Genomic DNA, 22,105 nt, shown 5'->3' on the forward strand with positions numbered 1-22,105 from the left:
CAGGTTCGCTTTAAAAAAAAAAAAAAGAAATTGTACTGCTAATGTATTAAGGATATATAACATTTGTTGGATTCTAGGCCAAATGTCATCATTTAATAACAGTGCCCATTTTCATGCATGTTTCATTGAAAAGGTGCATGATTCTAAAACTAATGGGACATGTAAAATCTTAAGGTTTTCCCAATAGGCAGCCATTCCTTTCAAAGGGTGTGCTCACTCTAGGTTTCTGCCACACAAGGGGAAAATGCTATTAAGCAGTCCTAAGTTATCCTTCAGTATAAAAATGCCTTTACAAATACAGGAAGACAGCACTTCAATTATCATCGGTCTTCAGTTTATCTACCTGGAAAGGATGAAAGAGTGAGCAGAGCTAGCCGGGATTAGATCCTGCGACCTGCAGGTCACACAGATGCTTCCAGGCAGGAGTCTCAGCTGGCTGAGCACCCTCTTCGGTCCCACTGGCTGAAGCATTAAAAGTGCAGGTGGAAGAAGCTTATTGGTGAAGCTGCATTTCACATATTATTGTCTTGAGATTTTATGAACTATGCACAGAAAATGAAAATGAGAACAAAAATCTGGGGACAGGATCGGAGGTTTAAAAAAAAGAAAATGGAATTACCTAAGAGAAGTAACTTCATTCTGGTATGAGATTCACTGTGATCACGATACGATGCAATAAAACTTATCGGAGTATCGTATGACTGACTTGTCTTAAGAAAATACGACCCAGTATGAAGGTGGTGGGCCATCACTGGTCTCACATGATGCAAAGCCTCTTCGAAACCAGTGTGTTGATATCTGCTGAAGACTTTGGTTTCACTTGGGTGTTTTTTTCACTTTATTAACTTTCATTTTTACTTTCATTTTACTTTTTACTTTCATTTTTACCCTATCAATAGCAACCGTAAGTGATTAGACGCATTTCTCGATATATGGCCTACAAGCGTAAGTGGCAGAAGAGTCTCCGGCTTCAGCTAGAGTCTTTAGAACTTCTCTAGCCTGGCTGTTTCTTTGGTTTTTATTTAGGACTACAACTATATGATGCTCCATGGAAGCAATTTGAAAATACTTTAAAAGTCAGCATCATCTACTGATGGACATTACATTATATATATATATTTTTTTTTTTTTACATAAAAGGCCCCCTCCAACTATTTATGAGCATCACTGGAGTCCTGGGTTAAAATCTCACCAAGGACAACATCTGCAAGGAGTTTGTATGTTCTCCCCGTGTTTGCGTGGGTTTCCTCCGGATTCTCCGGTTTCCACCCACACTCCACAGACATACTGATAGAAGTTATCATCACTGGTAAATTCCCTGTAAAGTGCTGATGGCGCTATATAAGGCTAGTTTCACACTAGCGTTTTGAGGAGCTGCGGACTTCCTCCGTGAAGCCCCACCCTTGGCCGCACCTCCGCCGCTAGCTGCGCCTACTTCTGCATGTGGCGTGCATGCGGCTGGCGTACCTATCTTTAACATTAGGTACACAGGTCGTGCCGCTGTATGCAGATGCTTCCGCATGCATCGTTTTGACGATGCGGAGAAAAAAAAAAAATTGCTACAAGCTGCGTCCTACGATGGTCGCCGCATCGTCAAAACGACACATGTGGAAGCATCCGCATACAGCGGCACGACCTGTATACCTAATGTTAAGGATAGGTACGCAGGCCGCATGCACGCCGCAGGCAGAAGGAGGCGGAGCTAGCGGCGGAGGTGCGGCCAAGGGCGGGGCTTCACGGAGGAAGTCCGCAGCTCCTCAAAACGCTAGTGTGAAACTAGCCTAAGCAAAGCACAATAACAACAACTACGGCTACAGGCCTCACCATCCAACCATCAAAAGTGTATTGGGCTCCCAGTTCATCTATAAAAGGGAGAAAAAGGATTTTGCTACTCTTTCCATAGAAAATACTTGCAGGCTTGTTGAAGCTGAGCATACATATGACGGTGAGGTTGGAAGAGCTAGGCTGTGTGCACACGTGTTTTTTTTGCGGTTTTTCGCTATAAAAATGCATTAAAAACACATACATTATGCATCCCATCATTTAGAATGCATTCCGCAGTTTTTGTGCACATGATGCGTTTTTTTTCCGCGGGAAAAAAAAAACCGCATTGTGATAAAAAACGCAGCACGTTCATTAATTTTGCGGATTTTTGGCGTTTTTCCCGCTATTTAATGCATTGGGAAGCTCCGGAAAAAAAACCACGCAAAAACGCGCAAAAAAAAACACATGCGGATTTCCTGCAGAAAATGTCCGGTTTTACTCAGGAAATTTCTGCAAGAAATCCTGAACGTGTGCACATAGCCTTAGGCTACTTTCACACTAGCGTTGTTGGCTGTACGTTGCAATGCGTCGTTCAGGAGAAAAAACGCATCCTGCAAAGTTGTCCGCAGGATGCGTTTTTTCCCCATAGACTAACATTACCGACGCATTACGACGTATTGCCACACGTCGCAACCGTCTTGCGACGGTTGCGTCGTGTTTTGGCGCACCGCCGCCACAAAAAAAGTTACATGTAACTTTTTTTGTGCGTCGAGACCGCCATTTTCGACCGCGCATGTGCGGCCGAAGCTCCGCCCCCTCCTCCCCGGACCTTACAATGAAGCAGCGGAAGCGTCGTAAGACTGCTTCTCCGCTGCCCACGTTGGGCATTTTCTTCACAGCCCGACGTACCGGCGCAGCGTGATGGCCCCGTACTGACGCTAGTGTGAAAGCAGCCTTAGTTGTGTGGAGGAACGTTTGCAGTCAGGTTCTAGCAACATCATCCACTTGCAGCGCAGTGGGCAAAACAACCATGGTTCCTGCAATATTGTAATCTTGGGGTCTGCATTCAGTATTTTCAAGAATTGGGGCTAGAGCAAAAAAACTTTCCATGTCCAATAAAATATGAACAGAACAGTGCCTGGCTAGAAGACAGCAGCTATAATGGCGTGGGTTGTTGGTCTACCCATCAGTTGTAGAAGTCACCTCCTCACACTTATTCACCTGACTTGGTAGGTGACCTATTAGGAAAGTCAGACTATATTGTATGGAGAAAATGAGATTTCTAAGAGGCTTGCATTTCAGAAGTCCTTTTTAATAAGACATTTCAGTCATTGCACCTAGTGATTGCTAATGGTGTATGAAAGAGATCCAAGAGCCAATGAGATACCTACCTGGTAAAACTGATACTGGAGACATTGGAGTAACTCCGACTGAAAGAAAAGGGGGAAATATGACAAGTAAGCCATCCTATTCTTTACAAGATATGCAACTATTAAGTAGCAAGTTTCCACAAAACACATGAAAAGTACACGTATATCAAATAGTAGGTTAAACTAAATCTGTGGACAATTCACACATTTGGTTATATGGGCCGGATATCTAATGACTTCAGATATCACAATGGTGATAGAGGGCTGCACAACAACCTGTACAAGTAAGGAGGACAAGAAGAGAGTGGGGAATTGGTATAATTGTGGGGGTAGGATGACATAGTAGTGACAGGCAAACATTTATTCGATACAAGGATAATGATACTGTCATATCCAGATAATTCTACAGTCAATCCAACTGGTAATTCCCCATCCATGTTGCCCCTTATTGTAGTGTTACAATTTATAGCTCTATATCAGAGGACACTACGTGGGTACTGAATGTCACATTTGGACGTACCTTTGGGGTAGTCTGTATTTCCTCCTTTTGGGTGGGAGGTTCACCGGTGCCTCCTTGTCGATTGACATTCTGTGCACTGAGGCAACAGAAGAGTGCCTTAAATATACTCCGACTTCTAGGCTTCTTTGGAGAGGACCTGGAGACCAGCCCTGGAAGAAAGGAGACACACACAGTTCAGTATTATTTTCATCAGGGATATAAAATTTCAACAGGTTATTCATTTTTCAACACTAGTGGGGCTTTATGTTTCAGTTCATCAAAAAGGATTGGTAGTTCGTTCTTCAGGATGTTTGGAACAATCTCCCTACTGAGTTCCGTCAAGACTATATGCAAGTGTTCCTAGAAGGATTGATGCCGTTTTGAAGAAAAGGGTGGTCACACAAAATATTGATCTAGATTTGTTTTATTATTCATGCACTTTATATTTTGTTAAGTGGTATAAATTATTAGCACTTCTATTTTCAAAATTATTTGAACTTTGCAGCAATTTTTCCACAGTACTGTAGAACATCCTTGAGGAGGCAAAAAGCCTAGAAATGTGTCAAATACCTAGTCTAGTGTGCCAAATATAAGCGTCACACATATTGTGAAAATGCATGGGATATAGTATAACAATATTGATGCATTTACGATGTTTTGTGTTCATGTTGAAAAGACAAAAGAATACCGTAGATAAATAGTGTCCTTGTCCTATCCATAAACTTGCATCAATTTATTAATATTTTGAATAAAACCTAAAAACAGTCACAAAATCATTAGCGGCATATAAACACTAAGAGGCAGTCAAACTAATGATCCTATTTTACTCCATTAACAGCAAATGAAATAAAACAAGTTTAAATGTACAATGTTCACATTCCTTTTCTGATCATGTCGCCCATTAGTGTATATCAAATAGAAAGATGTTCATCACTGTCAATTGTGGAAAGCACAGGAAAGATTGGCCATGATTAAAAATAAATAAAAATCATGCTAAAATTGAAGCTAAAAATATGTAAATCTGACTTGTTTGCAGACATCTAAATAGGCATTAGGGCTGATCAACAATCCTCTATGTGCAAATGATTATATAGATTATGAGTAGTTATTAGATTCCCGCCAGGAAATAATTTATTAATTTCAGTTGTTCATGAATGAGAGGACCTGAATATAAAAAAAGCAGCACGCACATGCAAGGCTGTGGAGTCAGAGTCAGCAGTCTGTATCCATTTTGGTGGAGTCTGTATAAAATGGACTGACTCTTGACAATATACCATATAATAAATCGGGTACAGTAGTACTTTGCAGGATTGCTGTAAATGTTTTCAGAAGAATTTGGTAAAGTTAGGAAATGTCCTATAAATGTCTGTTCTGTTCCTGATCTAAAGATGTTGGCTTTTAGTGGAGATGAACCTGTGCTGCACTTTACGTATATGCTCAGTAGTGACCAGTGCTGTGGGGTTGTAGAGATGAATCTGTGCTGCACTTTATGTACTTGCTCAGTAGTGACCAGTGCTGTGGAGTTGTAGTGGAGATGAATCTGTGCTGCACTTTATGTACATGCTCATTAGTGACCAGTGCTGTGGAGTTGTAGTGGAGATGAACCTGTGCTGCACTTTACGTATATGCTCAGTAGTGACCAGTGCTGTGGGGTTGTAGAGATGAATCTGTGCTGCACTTTATGTACTTGCTCAGTAGTGACCAGTGCTGTGGAGTTGTAGTGGAGATGAATCTGTGCTGCACTTTATGTACATGCTCATTAGTGACCAGTGCTGTGGAGTTGTAGTGGAGATGAATCTGTGCTGCACTTTACGTATATGCTCAGTAGTGACCAGTGCTGTGGGGTTGTAGAGATGAATCTGTGCTGCACTTTATGTACTTGCTCAGTAGTGACCAGTGCTGTGGAGTTGTAGTGGAGATGAATCTGTGCTGCACTTTATGTTATGTAGTGCTGTGGAGTCGGAAATCAAGGAAATTGAGGAGTCAGAGGTTTGGCTTACCAACTCAACAGCCCTGTGCACATGTCCCTCTTTTGTGCTTCCTCCTGAATATTTTGTAGAGCAGATCTACACATGATTGTCTTATATACCTACAATAGTAAGTACCGTTATTCTTTGCCATGTTCATAAGATTAGTAGAAGGAAGCTGGGGAACAAAAGTGTAAATAGGGTCTTATTTGGTATATGTTCGTAATATTAATAATTTCACAAAATGCCAAGATTCCTAAAGTAGATCTTCTTTAAATGCAAGAATGGCATTGAGAACTTCTAAATGCATCAGTATCAAAATGTATTCCTAGTGCGACAGTCAACCCTGCCAAGATAACCATATGACTGTCCAGAAACCCATGTACTTCATGTGTAATGAGATGCTCCAGGCATGAACTAGTTCAACATGTTCTGTTATTGCAATAAAAAAGTGTTTATTTTACTGTATAAATGCCTTTAAGTTACCTTTATGAGTAATTATTTGTATTGCACAAACTAATGTAATCCAATTCACTAGATGCCATTAACTATGAAAGGAGCTGTGGATTAGGAAGTTTGTTAGCGAGTGGCTGAGGCCACATGGAGTGCTAGGAGAGTCCGTACACAGGAAATGGCTGCTAAAGACAAGCATGAGCAAAGGCAGGTCAGTGCACAGCTAAAGGAAAGCAGAGTACTGGCTTTGCAGGGCCATCTAAAAAGGTAAGATAGGCCTGAAAGGAAATTGAAAAAAGGGCGAATAGCTACAGAAGCAATTACATGAATCTGGTGTAGGTTAGTATTAAACCTACCCACTAAAGGAGGAACCTGAAACAACGGGATAGACAACTTCTGCAAATTGTTTTTAGTTGGTATAAACCAAGCTAGCACTTAGTGTTGATTACCGTCATGGATATGGTTCCTTAAGGGGACTGAAAGCACAGAATGACTATTCAAACCAATTACAGGCGCTCGTTGCTTCATGGCGGGGCCAATCATTTACATACACCTTCCCATCTGCTTGCTTTCCACCTATCTCCACCCTTCTCTGGCCCCATGAACCAGAGTTGTCTATCAAAGAAGGGGGGTGGAGATAAAGGGGAAAACGAAGCCGGTGGGAAGGTGTATTTAAAGGATTGGCCCCGCCGTGAAGCACAGAGCGGCGGGAATTAGTTTGAACAGTCATCCTGTGCTGATAGAGTCCCTTTAAGACCACGTATTGGGGCCACCAACAGTCCCGTCACACATGATGTTATGAGGCTGAAGGTTCAGGCTTTTTTTTACATTAAAGCTATGTGCACACAATGAGTAAATGGATAAAGAAATTTCTGCATCTCTGGGCTGGAAAAATGCAGCTGCAAAAACAAATGTTTTTGCCCTGCATTTTTGGACGGATTTGAGTGAGGTGAATGGTGAAAAACACAGGGCAAAAATGCACAGAGAATTGACATGCTGCAGATTATTTCACGCACCAAGTCTGCAAGTCAAAAATACTCAACGTGTGAATGAGAATTCAGGTTTCTCATTCACTTTGCTGCCATTAGGATTGCTAGCAAATCTGCATCGCAAAACCGCATCAAATCTGCAATGTGTGCACAAGCCCTAAATGTTAGCATATTTTGCCCTCCTTAAAAATAAGCTGCAGCTTGAGGTGTCTGGAAATTGCTTGCTTACCTATTTCCAGAAAGGACCCAGATGCTTGGCAGAGTATGCATGTGTATATGGGAGGTTAGGAGAGATAAAGTACCGTCACACTCAGCGACGCTGCGGCGATATAGACAACGAGCCGACCTAAACTAGATCGCTGGAGCGTCGCTGTTTAGGTCGCTGTAGAGACGTCAAACACAGCAACTCCAGAACGATGCAGGAGCGATCCAGTGACGTAACGGCGACTCACTTCTCGTTCTCGCTGGTTGTTAGCTCCATGTCAAACAGCCGGAGTGTACCGACTGGCTAGAAGGAGACGCTGCGATGCCCCCTATGCTCGTTGCTGGCGTCGTTGCTTTTGATGTCAAACATGACGATACACGCCGACCTGGCGACGAAATAAAGTTCTGGACTTCTAGCTCCGACCAGCGATATCACAGCAGGATCCAGATCGCTGCTGCGTGTCAAAACACAACGAGATCGCTATCCAGGACGCTGCAACGTCACGGATTGTTGTCATTCTCATTGCAAAGTTGCTGAGTGTGACGGTACCTATAGGGGTCTGCTAATTAAGGGTTGCGTCAACAGCTATCTAGTGTGTATGGCCACCTTTAAAAAAAGACCGAGAACTGTCCGAATACATGACAATACTGGTTTGTTTGTGCCAGAGAGACATCTATTGCTTTTCCTACTCAGCCCTGAGCCCACTATTATGGGGCTATTATGGGAATATTGTGCCTTGTTTGTGAATAAAAGACTTGGTTTGCATCAGAAATGTGTGTTTTAAAAACCCACAGAACGAAGTACCAGATATTTGAAGCCCAACTAACCATTCGTGCCATCCAGCACAAGGGCCTATTCTTGGTACTTTCCTAAACAGAAGCTGCAGAATACATAATTACATCATACAAAAATCAAAAGCTCAGCGTACAGGAAATGCCTGGAGGTGAACGCAATTTTCGACTTGAAAACGGTCAATCAAAAGTTCATATCAAAGAATTTCATGCATCAAACAGCCTTAATAGGTCATGGGGAGACAAAACTAATAAGCAAGTTCCTGGACCAACTCCAAGGCTGCTCATTGCTGTTCTGATCCCAGATAACATCTACTGCCTAACCAGAAAAGTGCATTTGCTTAATTGTGCTTAACGTACTTCCTATACTAACTCCAGGATGGTGTTATCTAAGAGGCTTCGATAATGAGCAAATCATGGGACAGAATTATCCTGAAAGATCCACAGGTTCATCATCCGTTCTTTTATTCTGCCACAAATGTCAACAAACAAACTGGATCCTAATATTGTAGTGGGCTTGAAACAATATGTCCAGTCAAACTTATTCGCCTGGCCAGGATTTGGCCACGGGTTCCCCTACCATAACTTGACAGCCTCATACAAGCCTTGGAGGCTATTGAGTTTGGGTCAGGAGTTCTGCAGCCAGACAGTGCATTATGGGTCACACTATGACCTCAAGACGCAAATGTGTGAATTCGTCCATAGATGCTGGAATCCGAGAACTTTCCAACCTGAAGAGGTCAGTTAACTGGTGCATTACTTTGCTACACTTTAGACAGTTACTGCCCGATATGTTGCAGCCACGTAGTCTCAGGATTACTCATGCATGATGAAAAATGCACATAAAAATAAAATTAGAAGGAAATTCAGAAGTAGCCAGTGGTGCTATACAAGGTTACAGGGTCAATACCATCTGGGCTGCAGACCTTCCGGACAGTAGGAAACACTTAGAGAACAGGTGTGAAGTTACCCACAGTTTCCGCTGCAGACAGAGTGATGAACTGAAAAGATAGCAATTACAAGAACTGCTTTTGGCAAATACTTGTGTTTCACGGAAATTACAAAGAGCAAGCGGTCAGACCTGGTGGCTTTATGGTCCTTAAGGCCCCGTCACACATAGCGAGATCGCTAGCGAGATCGCTGCTGAGTCACAAGTTTTGTGACGCAACAGCGACCTCAGTAGCGATTTCGCCATGTGTGACACGTACCAGCGACCAGGCCCCTGCTGCGAGATCGCTGGTCGTGTCGGAATGGCCTGGACCTTTTTTTGGTCGTTGAGGTCCCGCTGACATCGCTGAATCGGTGTGTGTGACACCGATCCAGCGATGTCTTCACTGGTAACCATCGGGTTACTAAGCGCAGGGCCGCGCTTAGTAACCCGATGTTTACCCTGGTTACCAGCGTAAATGTAAAAAAAAACTAACAGTACATACTCACCATCTGATGTCCGTCAGGTCCCTTGCCGTCTGCTTCCTGCTCTGACTGAGTGCCGCCGTACAGTGAGAGCACAGCACAGCAGTGATGTCACCGCTGCGCTCTGCTCTCACTGTACGGCACTCAGAGCAGGAAGCAGACGGCAAGGGACCTGACGGACATCAGATGGTGAGTATGTACTGTTTGTTTTTTTTTACATTTACGCTGGTAACCAGGGTAAACATCGGGTTACTAAGCGCGGCCCTGCGCTTAGTAACCCGATGTTTACCCTGGTTACCAGTGAAGACATCGCTGGATCGGTGTCACACACACCGATTCAGCGATGTCAGCGGGACCTCAACGACCAAAAAAAGGTCCAGGCCATTCCGACACGACCAGCAATCTCGCAGCAGGGGCCTGGTCGCTGGTACGTGTCACACATAGCGAGATCGCTACTGAGGTCGCTGTTGCGTCACAAAACTTGTGACTCAGCAGCGATCTCGCTAGCGATCTCGCTATGTGAGATAGGGCCTTTAGGTCTTGCATCGCAGGTAACAGGTATAGCTAAAAGCATAGGACAGACCTATAAAGCAATAACCCCATGTATGAGCAATAGCAAGAAGACTTCATAGGGTTGATGCATCTTAGGGGGGTGTGGGGAAAGGAAGGTTATGATCTCAATAAAAAAAAAAGTGAAACACTTGTCCTGGAGAAGATCAATCATTGTCATAACGGCGTACCCCAGAAAAGTTGGATAAAAAAGTCTAATAAAAGGACGAATAACTAAATATCCACTAGAAAAAAAAGGTTTTATTCTCCACTAGTATAGACAGACACTAGAACATTATTAATTTCCAAATTTATTAGGATCCATTTACATGGCAGGCGAAGCTGGCGGTAGCAAGCACCAGTCAACAATACAGAAAGCAGATCAGAACTCGTGTATATTTGCACATAATGATCGTAAGGGGTGCATGCAAAAAAAAGGAAAAAAAAAGAAAATGTATATTTCCCTCACTTCCATTATTGGCAACACGTCGGTGTTTGAGTCCCTATGACTTCATGAGGAGTTTGCACCTTAAAAGTTTTCCAGGGGACATATGTGAGAAATAAAACTTACAGTAATTTAGTTTCTGACTTGGGCATGTAAACGAAAATCAGCAGTGAATTATAGTACCAGCCAAGCAGATCAGAAATTACAAAGCTCATCATCATGTTGATAGATTTTTCCACCCATTTCAACAATACAACACAAAACAGCAGATTGGTTAAGTCTACACAAGGATGAACAAACATTTCCAAGTGGGTCTCCAAGTGTTAGGGTACCGTTACACAAAACGATTTACCAATGATCACGACCAGCGATACGACCTGGCCGTGATCGTTGGTAAGTCGTTGTGTGGTCGCTGGGGAGCTGTCACACAGACAGCTCTCCAGCGACCAACGATGCCGAAGTCCCCGGGTAACCAGGGTAAACATCGGGTTACTAAGCGCAGGGCCGCGCTTAGTAACCCGATGTTTACCCTGGTTACCATCGTAAATGTAAAAAAAACAAACCGTACATACTCACATTCCGGTGTCCGTCAGGTCCCCCGGCGTCTGCTTCCCGCACTGACTGAGTGCCGGCCGTAAAGTGAAAGCAGAGCACAGCGGTGGGATTCCCACGCTCGAGTTCATATGAGTTCATCCAGCAGAGGGCGCATCACCGCGACTCAAGGTAACTACAGGACATTCCCCTGCTTTCCATTCATTCCCCGGGGTTTTACAGCCACGAGCACTGCATTAGCAGAGCTCCTGGGTGTGAAATGATTTAACCCCTTCAGATGGATGTACATCGTGGGACGTGACCTGAACAACGGAAGGTATGGGATATTGTTTTTTTATTTTTCCTTTTTTACAGAACGAGGTTCTTCAGGTGGATTAAGAGTCTAATAAAATATTACAACACCCTGTGTCTTTATTTCATTAAAGTACTTTGTAATAATGTGTGTGTTTTATTAACCATTTCGTACTATTGGATTAATAATGGCTAGGTGTCATAATTGACGCCTCTCCATTATTAATCTGGCTTAATGTCACCTTACAATAGCAAGGTGACATTAACCCTTCATTACCCCATATCCCACCGCTACACAGGAGTGGGAAGAGAGAGGCCAAGTGCCAGAATAGAGGCATCTTCCAGATGTGCCTCTTCTGGGGTGGCTGGGAGCAGATGTTTTTAGCCAGGGGGCGGGGTCCTATAACCATGGACCCTCTCTAGGCTATTAATATCTGCTTTCAGTCACTGGCTTTACCACTCTAACGGAGAAAATTGCGCGGGAGCCCACGCCAATTTTTTCCGCAATTTAACCCTTTAATTTAATAGCTAGAGGGCCCAAATTTTGCACATACACACTACTAACATTAGTAGTGTGGAATATGCAAAAAAAAAAGGGGATATGAGATGGTTTGCTGTATGTAAACCATGTCTCATATCATGTCGGGTTTGGGAAGGAGATAGCAAAAGCCGGCAATTGAATTACCGGCTTTTATGTTATCTAGCGCTGAATATTATATATATATATATATATGTTTTAACGAACATTTGAGCACATAAATCCATTAGATGTCGGTTTTGCAAGCCTGCGAGAAAATATCGCAGTACGGATGCCATACGGATTACAGACGGAGGATGCCGTGCGCAAAATACGCTGCCACACCCTGCCTACGGATGACATACGGATCACTATTTTGGGAACATTTCTGCGTATTACGGCTGTAAAAAACGGACCGTATTTTCATACGCTGAGTGTGACGCCGGCCTAAGGCTATATTCACATATGCGTGTGAAAGTTACCAACATTCAGAAGTGGATTGACTATTTTTTTCCTCAGGCATCATCCTAGATGCATCTGTTTTTTCTCACTGAAGCGAGTAGATGTGTTTATAGCTCAGGACACGCTAAAAAAAAAAAAACGTATAACACGGCCGAGTGCTATCTGGGGTTTTATCACATAGCACTCAGCCCAATGTTATACTATGGGGCAGAGCAGATCTGCGATTTTTTTCTCATGGCGATTCGGCATGAGAAAATAAAAAAAAAAAATAAAAAAAAAAAAAATAGAAAAATAAAAATCACAGCATGTTGAGAGTGGATCCACAAATCGAAGCATGCACACCCATTCAAGTCTATGGGCGCATGTAAAATATTGGACAGTACTCGGAGGTCAGATGCATGCAGGCACAGACAATGGATGCGTGCGAGAGCATAGGATCACAGTAAACAGACACTCTGATCAGAGTTTGGTCTGATTGTCATTAGCATAAGCGATTTGATTTTCTCGCTTCTGTGACCACAGCCTCAATAAGACTCCTATGGGTCAGATTGCTGACCGAAAAAAAAGGAACACCACAAGGACAAGTAACACGGATGTATGAATGTAGCCACAAACACAAAAGGAAGAACGGATACTATATGGACATCATATTTAATAAATTGATTGGAGACAGTGGCTGTTAAAAACAGATAATATGGATGTTTAGAAAAAAAACATGCACATGGACATACAGATGAGAATGGTCTCTGGCTGAAAAATGAGTGACTGTCCATATGCTCATCTGAACCCGGCCTTAGATTGAGGTCTCCTCCTTTTGTGTCTGATGAGGTCCCCAAGATGTGCAATCATTCTCCATTTCTGATTTGAATCTGGAAATGACAAAACAACTCCATCCAGGTCTAGGAAGAGGCTCAATACTGAGACCTTTGTGTTAGAAAAAGACGGTCCCCATTAAATGACTAACAAAGACACTAAATTCTGGGAGTAGGAGCTTGAACACGACTAATGATGTGATGATGCTATACATATGTCCATTGTAGTAAGCCTCTAATTATAGGACCACGGCTTCCGTCTCGGGGAGTTTCTACAATTTCTTCTCAATTGTCTTCCTTTAGGCCAATAATGACTTCCTGCCGGGCTTCAGAGCCGTTCATCACTTCTTATGTATCAGCTCATTCTGGATACATTTATTCCCACTCAAAGTAATTAATGAAAAGCAAATGTAGCTGTGTTGTATAAAAGATGTAGCAGTGCTGATGGTGTTAGTGGTCACTCATATGCACCCAAGCACTGCAGCTTTGAAAGGGTTATCTCAATACAATGGGGGATAATTTCTCGATCACTGGGGGGGGGTCTGACTGATTCCAAGAACCAGGGCTCTCAAGACCCCCATGTGAATCAAGCAGTGGTCAATCAAGCAAATTGCAGCTTTAAATCATTCTTATGGGAATGTCGGATATTGCTGGATGCAATCTCTTGGCACAGGATAAGGGACAGCATCCAAACTTGAGAATACCGCTTTACCAGACGTTTTATTACTAACAGCAAACAGGTGTTTTGCTTTACTCACTGTGGAGTCCTTTACCTTCATGGGTCTGTAGGGTCAGTGCATGTGGATAGCTCAGTAGGGTTAGATGTAGTGTCGGACTGGGGAGCGAAGGGCCCACCAGTAACCTCAACTCCAGGGCCCCACTTTCAGCTAGGCGCAAATATGACTTTATTCTCATTCACAAATTTCTATATTAATAATTTGGGTTGATTGTTAAATAAGATGCTTCCTTTACCTGTATTGTTATGAACCTGGTGGTTAGGAGTACCCGGAATGACCTGATGAGTAAACTAGTAATCGGAACAAGCTCTGGGAAAGTGGGAACTCTGCTGACCGCAAACTCTACTCCTATCACACACACTAGAAATAGCCGTGGAGCGTACCTAACTCTCCCTAGACGCCTCTTCACAGCCTAAGAGCTAACTACCCCTAAAGATAGAAATAGAAGCCTAACCTTGCCTCAGAGAAATTCCCCAAAGGTAGCCCCCCACATATATTGACTGTGAGTTAAGAGGAAAGTCAAACACAGGAATGAAACAGGTTTTAGCAAAAGGAGGCCAGACTTCACTAAATAGTCAGAGGATAGAAAAGGGAACTATGCGGTCAGCACAAAAGACTACAAAAAAAACACGCAGAGTAAGCAAAAAGACTCCCCACACCGACTCACGGTGTGTGGAGGTGCCACTCTGCACCCCAGAGCTTCCAGCTAGCAAGGGAATATCATGATAGCAAGCTGGACTAGAAATAAGCAGTACTAAGAAATATATTCAGGAAGCAGTAACAACAATTGAACTAGCAAAGACTTAGCTTCTGCTGGAGTAGACAGGTCCTCAGAGAAGTCCAAGAGAGATCTGAACCAATACTGAACATTGAACGCTGGCATGAAGTAACGATCTGAGTGGAGTTAAATAGGGAAGCCAGCATAGCAATAAACGAGAGCAGCTGACAAAACCAACCTCAGTGACCAGCAGTTCCGCTCAAAGCCACCAGAGGGAGTCCAAGAGCAGAACTAACCAAAGTACCATTCATGACCACAGGAGGGAGTCCGAGAACGGAATTCACAACACTGTATATAGCGAATTAAGTGTATTGTGCCAAGTACTGCTCATATAGGAGGCTGGTGGCCCACTCCTGAACAGTGGCCCAATGGAGGATTCTCCTGTTCTCCTGTGGGACAGTCCGAGCCTGGATTTAGTCATGAGCAAAGAGCACGGCTATTACATCACAATATACATCATCCGCCTCAGACAGACATTGTTAGCGGTACATGTATATTCAACCAGGTTGTAATATCTCAAAAATATCCAGAGCCAAAACCAGGGCTCATACAAGTCCTGATGGCATCCTGGCAAAGCTCTCCAGCTACCAAGATGAGCTGCAATGACCACAATTACCGTATCTCCAGAAAAGTAATGGGTTCTACATGACGAGAGCCATTTTCCTGAAGCAGGACAGGACTAGATACGGATGTTTTCCGGTGCCATGCTGCTTATGAGCGATACAACATGCAGGGAGCAGCTGGAGTACAGAACATTACGTCCGATTCAGTTTCAATTACTGATCTACAGGGCATTACTACAGGAGGTCGGACCCTCCTGGCACATCTGCTTCACACCTAAGCTGACAGAAATGCTAAATGCATCTCTCCATATGCAGCCAGCAGCTGCGCAGAACAAACACCTCGCGGTTCATTGTACGCGGCCAGCCGTGCACCATTACACAGCTTTAGGTCACACTTGCCAACTCTCCAGAAAACCTCCCAAAATGGAGAGATCTCACAGAGGAGTTGGCGAATCATTCAGGTGCATGCTGATTTTTCCCCACAATGTGAATATGCGGTTTTGTAAAATGTCCAATGTCCTATAATTTGTTGTGGATTTCTACACAGAGTAGGAAACTAATCTGGACCGACCTAATCCTGCAATACAATCACTAATATTTATTCCATGGGACAGGAATGTGCCTACAATAATTGGGGGTTGTAGCCAAAGCAGGCAAAATTCATGACAGAAGAAGCAGATACTTTAGGCCAGGGACCTTTTTTGGTCCAAGGGCCATATATTCAGATTGAACCTAACCCATTGGTCACAATCTACTATATAAAATTGTCTAAGGGTCACTTACATCTTTCTGTCTGTCCTTCTTTCTGTCACGGCTATTCATTCGCTGATTGGTCGCGGCAGCCATGACAGGCAAAACAGCCACGACCAATCAGCGACGGGCACAGTCCGGCGGAAAAATGGCCGCTCCTTCCTCCCCGCAGTCAGTACCCGCTCAATACTCCCCTCCAGTCTGCCCTCACACAGGGTTAATGGCAGCGGTAACGGACCGCGTTATGCCGCGGTGTAATGCACTCAGTTACCGCTGCTATTAACCCTGTGTGACCAACTTTTTACTATTCATGCTGCCTATGCAGCATGAATAGTAAAACGATCTAATGTTAAAAATAATTTAAAAAAATAAATAATCGTTATATACTCACCGTCCGTCGGCCCCCGGATCGACAACAGGCCTTTCCCGCTCGCGACGCTCCGGTAACCGGTCCATGCTGCGATCTCGCGAGATGATGACGTAGCGGTCTCGCGAGATGATGACGTAGCGGTCTCGCGAGACCGCTACATCATCATCTCGCGAGACCGCAATGCCCTCTTGAGACCGGAGCGCACGAGCAGCGTCGGTAACCGCTTCGCTTGGATCCGGGGGCTCCGGAAGGTGAGTATATAACTATTTTTTTTTTTTTTTTTTTAACAGGGATATGATGCCCACTTTGCAATATACTACGTGGGCTAGGCAATATACTACATGGGCTGTGCTATATACTACGTGGCTGGGCAATATACTACATGGGCTGGGCAATATACTACGTGGCTGGGCAATATACTACATGGGCTGGGCAATATACTACGTGGCTGGGCAATATACTACATGGGCTGTGCTATATACTACATGGCTTGGCAATATTCTACATGGGCTGTGCTATATACTACATGGGCTGGGCAATACACTACATGGGCTGGGCAATATACTACATGGCTGGGCAATATACTACGTTACTATACTACGTGGGCTGCGCAATATACAACGTGGGCTGCGCAATGTACTACGTGGGCTGCGCAAAGTACTGCGTGGGCTGCGCAATGTACTGCGTGGGCTGCGCAATGTACTGCGTGGGCTGCGCAATGTACTGCGTGGGCTGCGCAATGTACTGCGTGGGCTGCGCAATGTACTGCGTGGGCTGCGCAATGTACTGCGTGGGCTGCGCAATGCACTGCGTGGGCTGCGCAATGTGCGCAATATACTACGTTGGCTGTGCTATACACTACGCATACATATTCTAGAATACCCAAATAGTAAAATATTATAAACATCACTACATAAATACAGCTCTCTGGCAAAAATTAAGAGACCACTGCAAATTGTTCAGTTTGTCTGATTTTTCCCTTTATAGGTATATTTTTGAGTAAAATGTAAATTGTTCTTTTAGTCTATAAACTTCTGACAACATGTCTCTGAATTTCCAAGCAATACATTTTGTATTTTTTTTCTGAAAAGGAGAAATGGTCAAAATTTAAAAAAACAAACCCCCAGTGCTTTCAGACCTCAAATAATGCAAAGAAAACAAAGTTCATAATCATTTAGAAACAACAATACTAATGTTTTAACTCAGGAAGAGTTCAGAAATCAATATTTTGTGGAATAACCATGATTTTTAATCACAGTTTTCATGTGTCTTGGCATGCTTTCCACCAGTCTTTCACACGACTTCTGGTGCAAAAATATAAGCAGTTCTTTCTTTGATGGCTTGTGACTATCCATCATGGCTTGTGACTATCCATCATCCTCCTGATTACATTCCAGAGGTTTTCAATGGGGTTCAGGTCTGGAGATTGGGCTGCCCATGACAAGGTTTTGATGTGGTGCTCTCTTAATTTTTTGCCAGAGCTGTGTATAATAGGCACTTATTACATTTTTAGGACTCCCACCCAACAGAAGATAGAGATGCTCTATCCAGAAAGCAGAATCCATGGCCTCCTCCCTTCTCCATTATAGTTTATGCGAGATGCTGACAGCCCAGTGTGCCCTCCTCCCATAAACGACAATGGTAATGGCAGCACTGGCCGCTTCTTTACTTCATCTACGTCTCACCTGGATGGTGACGTGATCACAAAGTGCACCATTAATAGTTAAACAACATGGAGAATACATATGAGCTGCCCCCAGACACTGTCAGGGATGTCTGTGACCAGATAGGTGGCAGCACAGCAGGGCTCCGAGGGCTGTAGGTTGTGCACCCCTGGTCTCAAGCCTAATTAACATACCTTTTCAGTGCGAGGCAATAGCAATCATTCTAAATATGGCACCAAAGCACAGTGGGTCTGTGTGCAGCTTGAGGTGATAGGCTGCATCGCAGATCGAAGCAAGAGTCATTAATGCAAACACGGTTTCATCTGCAAAATAAGGACTAGTGGACACTGGGATTGAGTGCAGGTGGAGTATCACACGTCTTTTATTGGGCAGCGTGGAGTCCACTGTGCATGCAGATGGCACACTGACCCAAAATACTACTGTCTGAATGAAGGCAAGACAGAATTTAATACATTCTTTAAAACGAGCAGCTGACAAGTCTGATATTGATCCCACAGATCACCAACCAGAAAGATAAAAGGATCACGATAAAGTCCACTGACATAACATGTAAATAACACAAATATGATAGTAACTACACTGCTCAAAAAATAAAGGGAACACTTAAAACTACAGAATATAACTCCAAGTAAATCAAACTTCTGTGAAATCAAACTGTCCGCTTAGGAAGCAATACTGTTTGACAATCAATTTCACATGCTGTTGTGCAAATGGAATAGACAACAGATGGAAATTGGCAATTATCAAGACACACTCAATAAAGGAGTGGTTCTGCAGGTGGGGACCACAGACCACATCTCGATACCAATGCTTTCTGGCTGATGTTTTGGTCACTTTTGAATGTTGGTTGTGCTTTCACACTCGTGGTAGCATGAGATGGACTCTATAACCCACACAAGTGGCTCAGATAGTGCAGCTCATCCAGGATGGCACATCAATGCGAGCTGTGGCAAGAAGGTTTGCTGTGTCTGTCAGCGTAGTGTCCAGAGGCGCTACCAGGAGACAGGGCAGTACACCAGGAGACGTGGAGGGGGCTGTAGGAGGGCAACAACCCAGCAGCAGGACCACTACCTCAGCCTTTGTGCAAGGAGGAACAGGAGGAGCACTTTCAGAGCTCTGCAAAATTACCTCCAGCAGGCCAAAAATGTGCTTGTGTCTGCACAAACGGTTAGAAACAGACTCAATGAGGATGGTCTGAGTGCCCGACGTCCACAGATGGGGGTTGTGCTCATAGCCCAACACCGTGCAGGACGCTTGGCATTTGCCACAGAACACCAGGATGGGCAAATTCACCACTGGCGCTCTGTGCTCTTCACAGTTGAAAGCAGGTTCACACTGAGCACATGTGACAGACGTGACAGAGTCTGGAGACGCCGTGGAGAGCGATCTGCTGCCTGCAACATCCTTCAGCATCACCGGTTTGGCAGTGGGTCAGTAATGGTATGGGGTGGCATTTTTTTGGAGGGCCACACAGCCCTCCAGGTGCTCACCAGAGGTAGCCTGACTGCCATTAGGTACCGAGATGAGATCCTCAGACCCCTTGGGAGGCCATATGCTGGTGCGGTTGGCCCTGGGTTTCTCCTAATGCAGGACAATGCCAGACCTCATATGGCTGGAGTGTGTCAGCAGTTACTGCAAGATATGAAGGCACTGAAGCTATGAACTGGTCCACCCGTTCCCCAGACCTGAATCCAATTGAACACATCTGGGACATCAGGTCTCGCGCCATCCACCAACGTCACGTTGCACCATAGACTGTCCAGGAGTTGGCGGATGCTTTAGTTCAGGTCTGGGAGGAGATCCCTCAGGAGACCATCCGCCGCCTCATCAGGAGCATTCCCAGGCATTGTAGGGAGGTCATACAGGCACGTGGAGGCCACACACACACACACTCCTGAGCATCATTTCCTTGTCTTGAGGCATTTCCACTGAAGTTGGATCAGCCTGTGACTTCATTTTCCACTTTGATTTTGAGCATCATTCCAGCTCCAGACCTCCGTGGGATATTAGTTGTGATTTACGTTGATCATTTTTAGGTTTTATTGTTCTCAACACATTCCACTATGTAATGAATGAAGATTTACAACTGGAATATTTCATTCAGTGATATCTATGATGTGGGATTTTAGTGTTCCTTTTATTTTTTTTTTTGAGCACTGTATAACACGACCATTAGGGAGCAGTCCAACGGCCGACTAAATGGGAGAGATCGGAAAGCATTGCACAGACTGGCCGGCGGCTCTCCCGACCCGAGCACGACAGCTGCATAGAAATACAAAGCTATCACGCTCGGGTCAGGAGAGCCACCGGCGAGTCCACTCACTGTGTTCCGATTTATACGGCTGTCTGGCTGCAATCTTAGAGGCTATAGTTTTGTCTGACTATCCTGCCCGTATTCCATCCGGTAAAAGAATTAGACATGGTTCAGATTAATTTATACTCGTCTGTCCACGTGTTTTATATTGGTGACAGATCTTCGTGATATAAAAGATCATGAACAGCAATAAAAACATTTTATTCGTCAAGACATCTAAAACTACCACGAAGCACATAAACCAGCGAGTCACTTATTTATGTACCATCGTAACGCTACTTATGCTTTATGGGAATGTTCCTTCCTCCATATTTACAGTATGAAGTCTTGCAGATATATTAATACCCAATGCAATAGGAGTTGTCTGACCGCGGTGTGGGAACATCACCGCGACTTTCACATGAATTATCAGAAATCAAGTATAAATTGAGTGCCTAAAGTAATGGCCATGAGGTTTTTGTACAATCTTGTGGCCACTACTAATATCAACTTACACTTACGGTAATTTTATTAAATTTCATACAAAGTTGCCGAGACACTCACAATGTGCGAATGCTGTGACCATTACACACTGTAATATAAGGAACACATTTTCCCAGACCCTTTTTTTTTTAATAGAAAAAAAAATATGTAAGTAAGAGGCAGGTAAGGGCACTTACTTACTATTCTACAATTGCCAACAAAAGATATTTTAGAGCGTCACTGTGGAAAGAAAGCTCAGAATTTTTCTTTATTGCAAATTTATTCTATGAAGTTATAATAATAATAAGAATAATAAAAAGTCTAAAATAAATGTGAAGGGAAGGATCGACTTAGGGCCACAAAGTTATAATGTAGCATGTAGGAGGCAGATGGTGCTTCAATATGTCTTGTGGATCCAGTGTCAGAGAAAAGAGAAGCCGGGCACTTCTCATGCTGTACCCTGGAGGGGCCACCCCGAGAGAGAGGACCCTTGAATTACATGTGCCAAAGATCAACCAGAGGTGAAAGCGAATACATATCCTGTCCGCCGCTAACTTATTCCAGGGTACTGGGATCCGAGCTGTAGCGGTAATAACAATAAATTAGCCTCGTAATAATACAACGCCATTTGCGGGTTTTTACTGCTAAAGAACAAGGACTGAAACGTCTTTGTACAAAATGTACACGGCCCTGAGAGATCCGTTATAAAGCACAGATGAACAGCTATTCATTCAAGATTTTTTTTTAAAAAAAGGCCTTCCTTTTGTTTCTAATTCTACATTTTGAGAAAGTAAGACGCATGCCTGTAAAGAAAAGGAAATACAGAAAATTACCAAGGAAGTGAAACAATGTATTACCAGACGCTGGGCACACCCTGCGGTGATGGTGACAGCAGAGGGCACCATATTGTCTGTGATCCCTTTCTGTACAGCATTTACAAGTTACATTTAGGTATGGATTTGTCATCCATCTGGATAAAGTAAGCTATAGATTTTGTATTTTTCACCCGTCAAAATGAGTCCGAGAAATATGGGTTGCCAACGCTCAACCCCACATAGTGCCAGGGGCAGGGGTGGACATATCATTGGGGCTACACAGGGGGCCAAGAGTTAAGGTGGGCACTTCTACCTCCGAGAAGGTGGAATTGTGCACTATGAACTACAAAAGGCCCATATACTGTTCTGGCACAGGGGCCCCTTCTATCTGTGTCTGTTCCTGCATAGGGCCCTTAGATAACTGGTTATTAGAAAAATTAGTGTGAATGCTTCCCCACACCGATGAGCTCAAATGGGGGAATTCTACCGGCATGGTGGTGTAAACAGGAATCCGCTTCATACACAGACCTGTGTGCACATATGCCTGGTTTG

General features: G+C 43.8%; 1 protein-coding gene across 1 annotated transcript in view; it reads right to left on the bottom strand.

Annotated features, from left to right (window-relative positions):
- Positions 1-22,105, bottom strand: part of CTDSP2 (CTD small phosphatase 2) — a 59,790-nt gene that overhangs the window by 15,617 nt on the left and 22,068 nt on the right. Inside the window, exons 2-3 of the mRNA XM_077297814.1 lie at positions 3,655-3,803; positions 3,156-3,194 (exon numbers count right to left, since the gene is read on the bottom strand). Coding sequence (XP_077153929.1) covers positions 3,156-3,194; positions 3,655-3,803 — 188 coding nt within the window. The remainder of the gene's footprint in view (positions 1-3,155; positions 3,195-3,654; positions 3,804-22,105) is intronic.

This window comes from Ranitomeya variabilis, chromosome 3 (genome assembly GCF_051348905.1).
Source record: "Ranitomeya variabilis isolate aRanVar5 chromosome 3, aRanVar5.hap1, whole genome shotgun sequence".
NCBI classification, from domain to species: Eukaryota; Metazoa; Chordata; class Amphibia; order Anura; family Dendrobatidae; genus Ranitomeya; species Ranitomeya variabilis.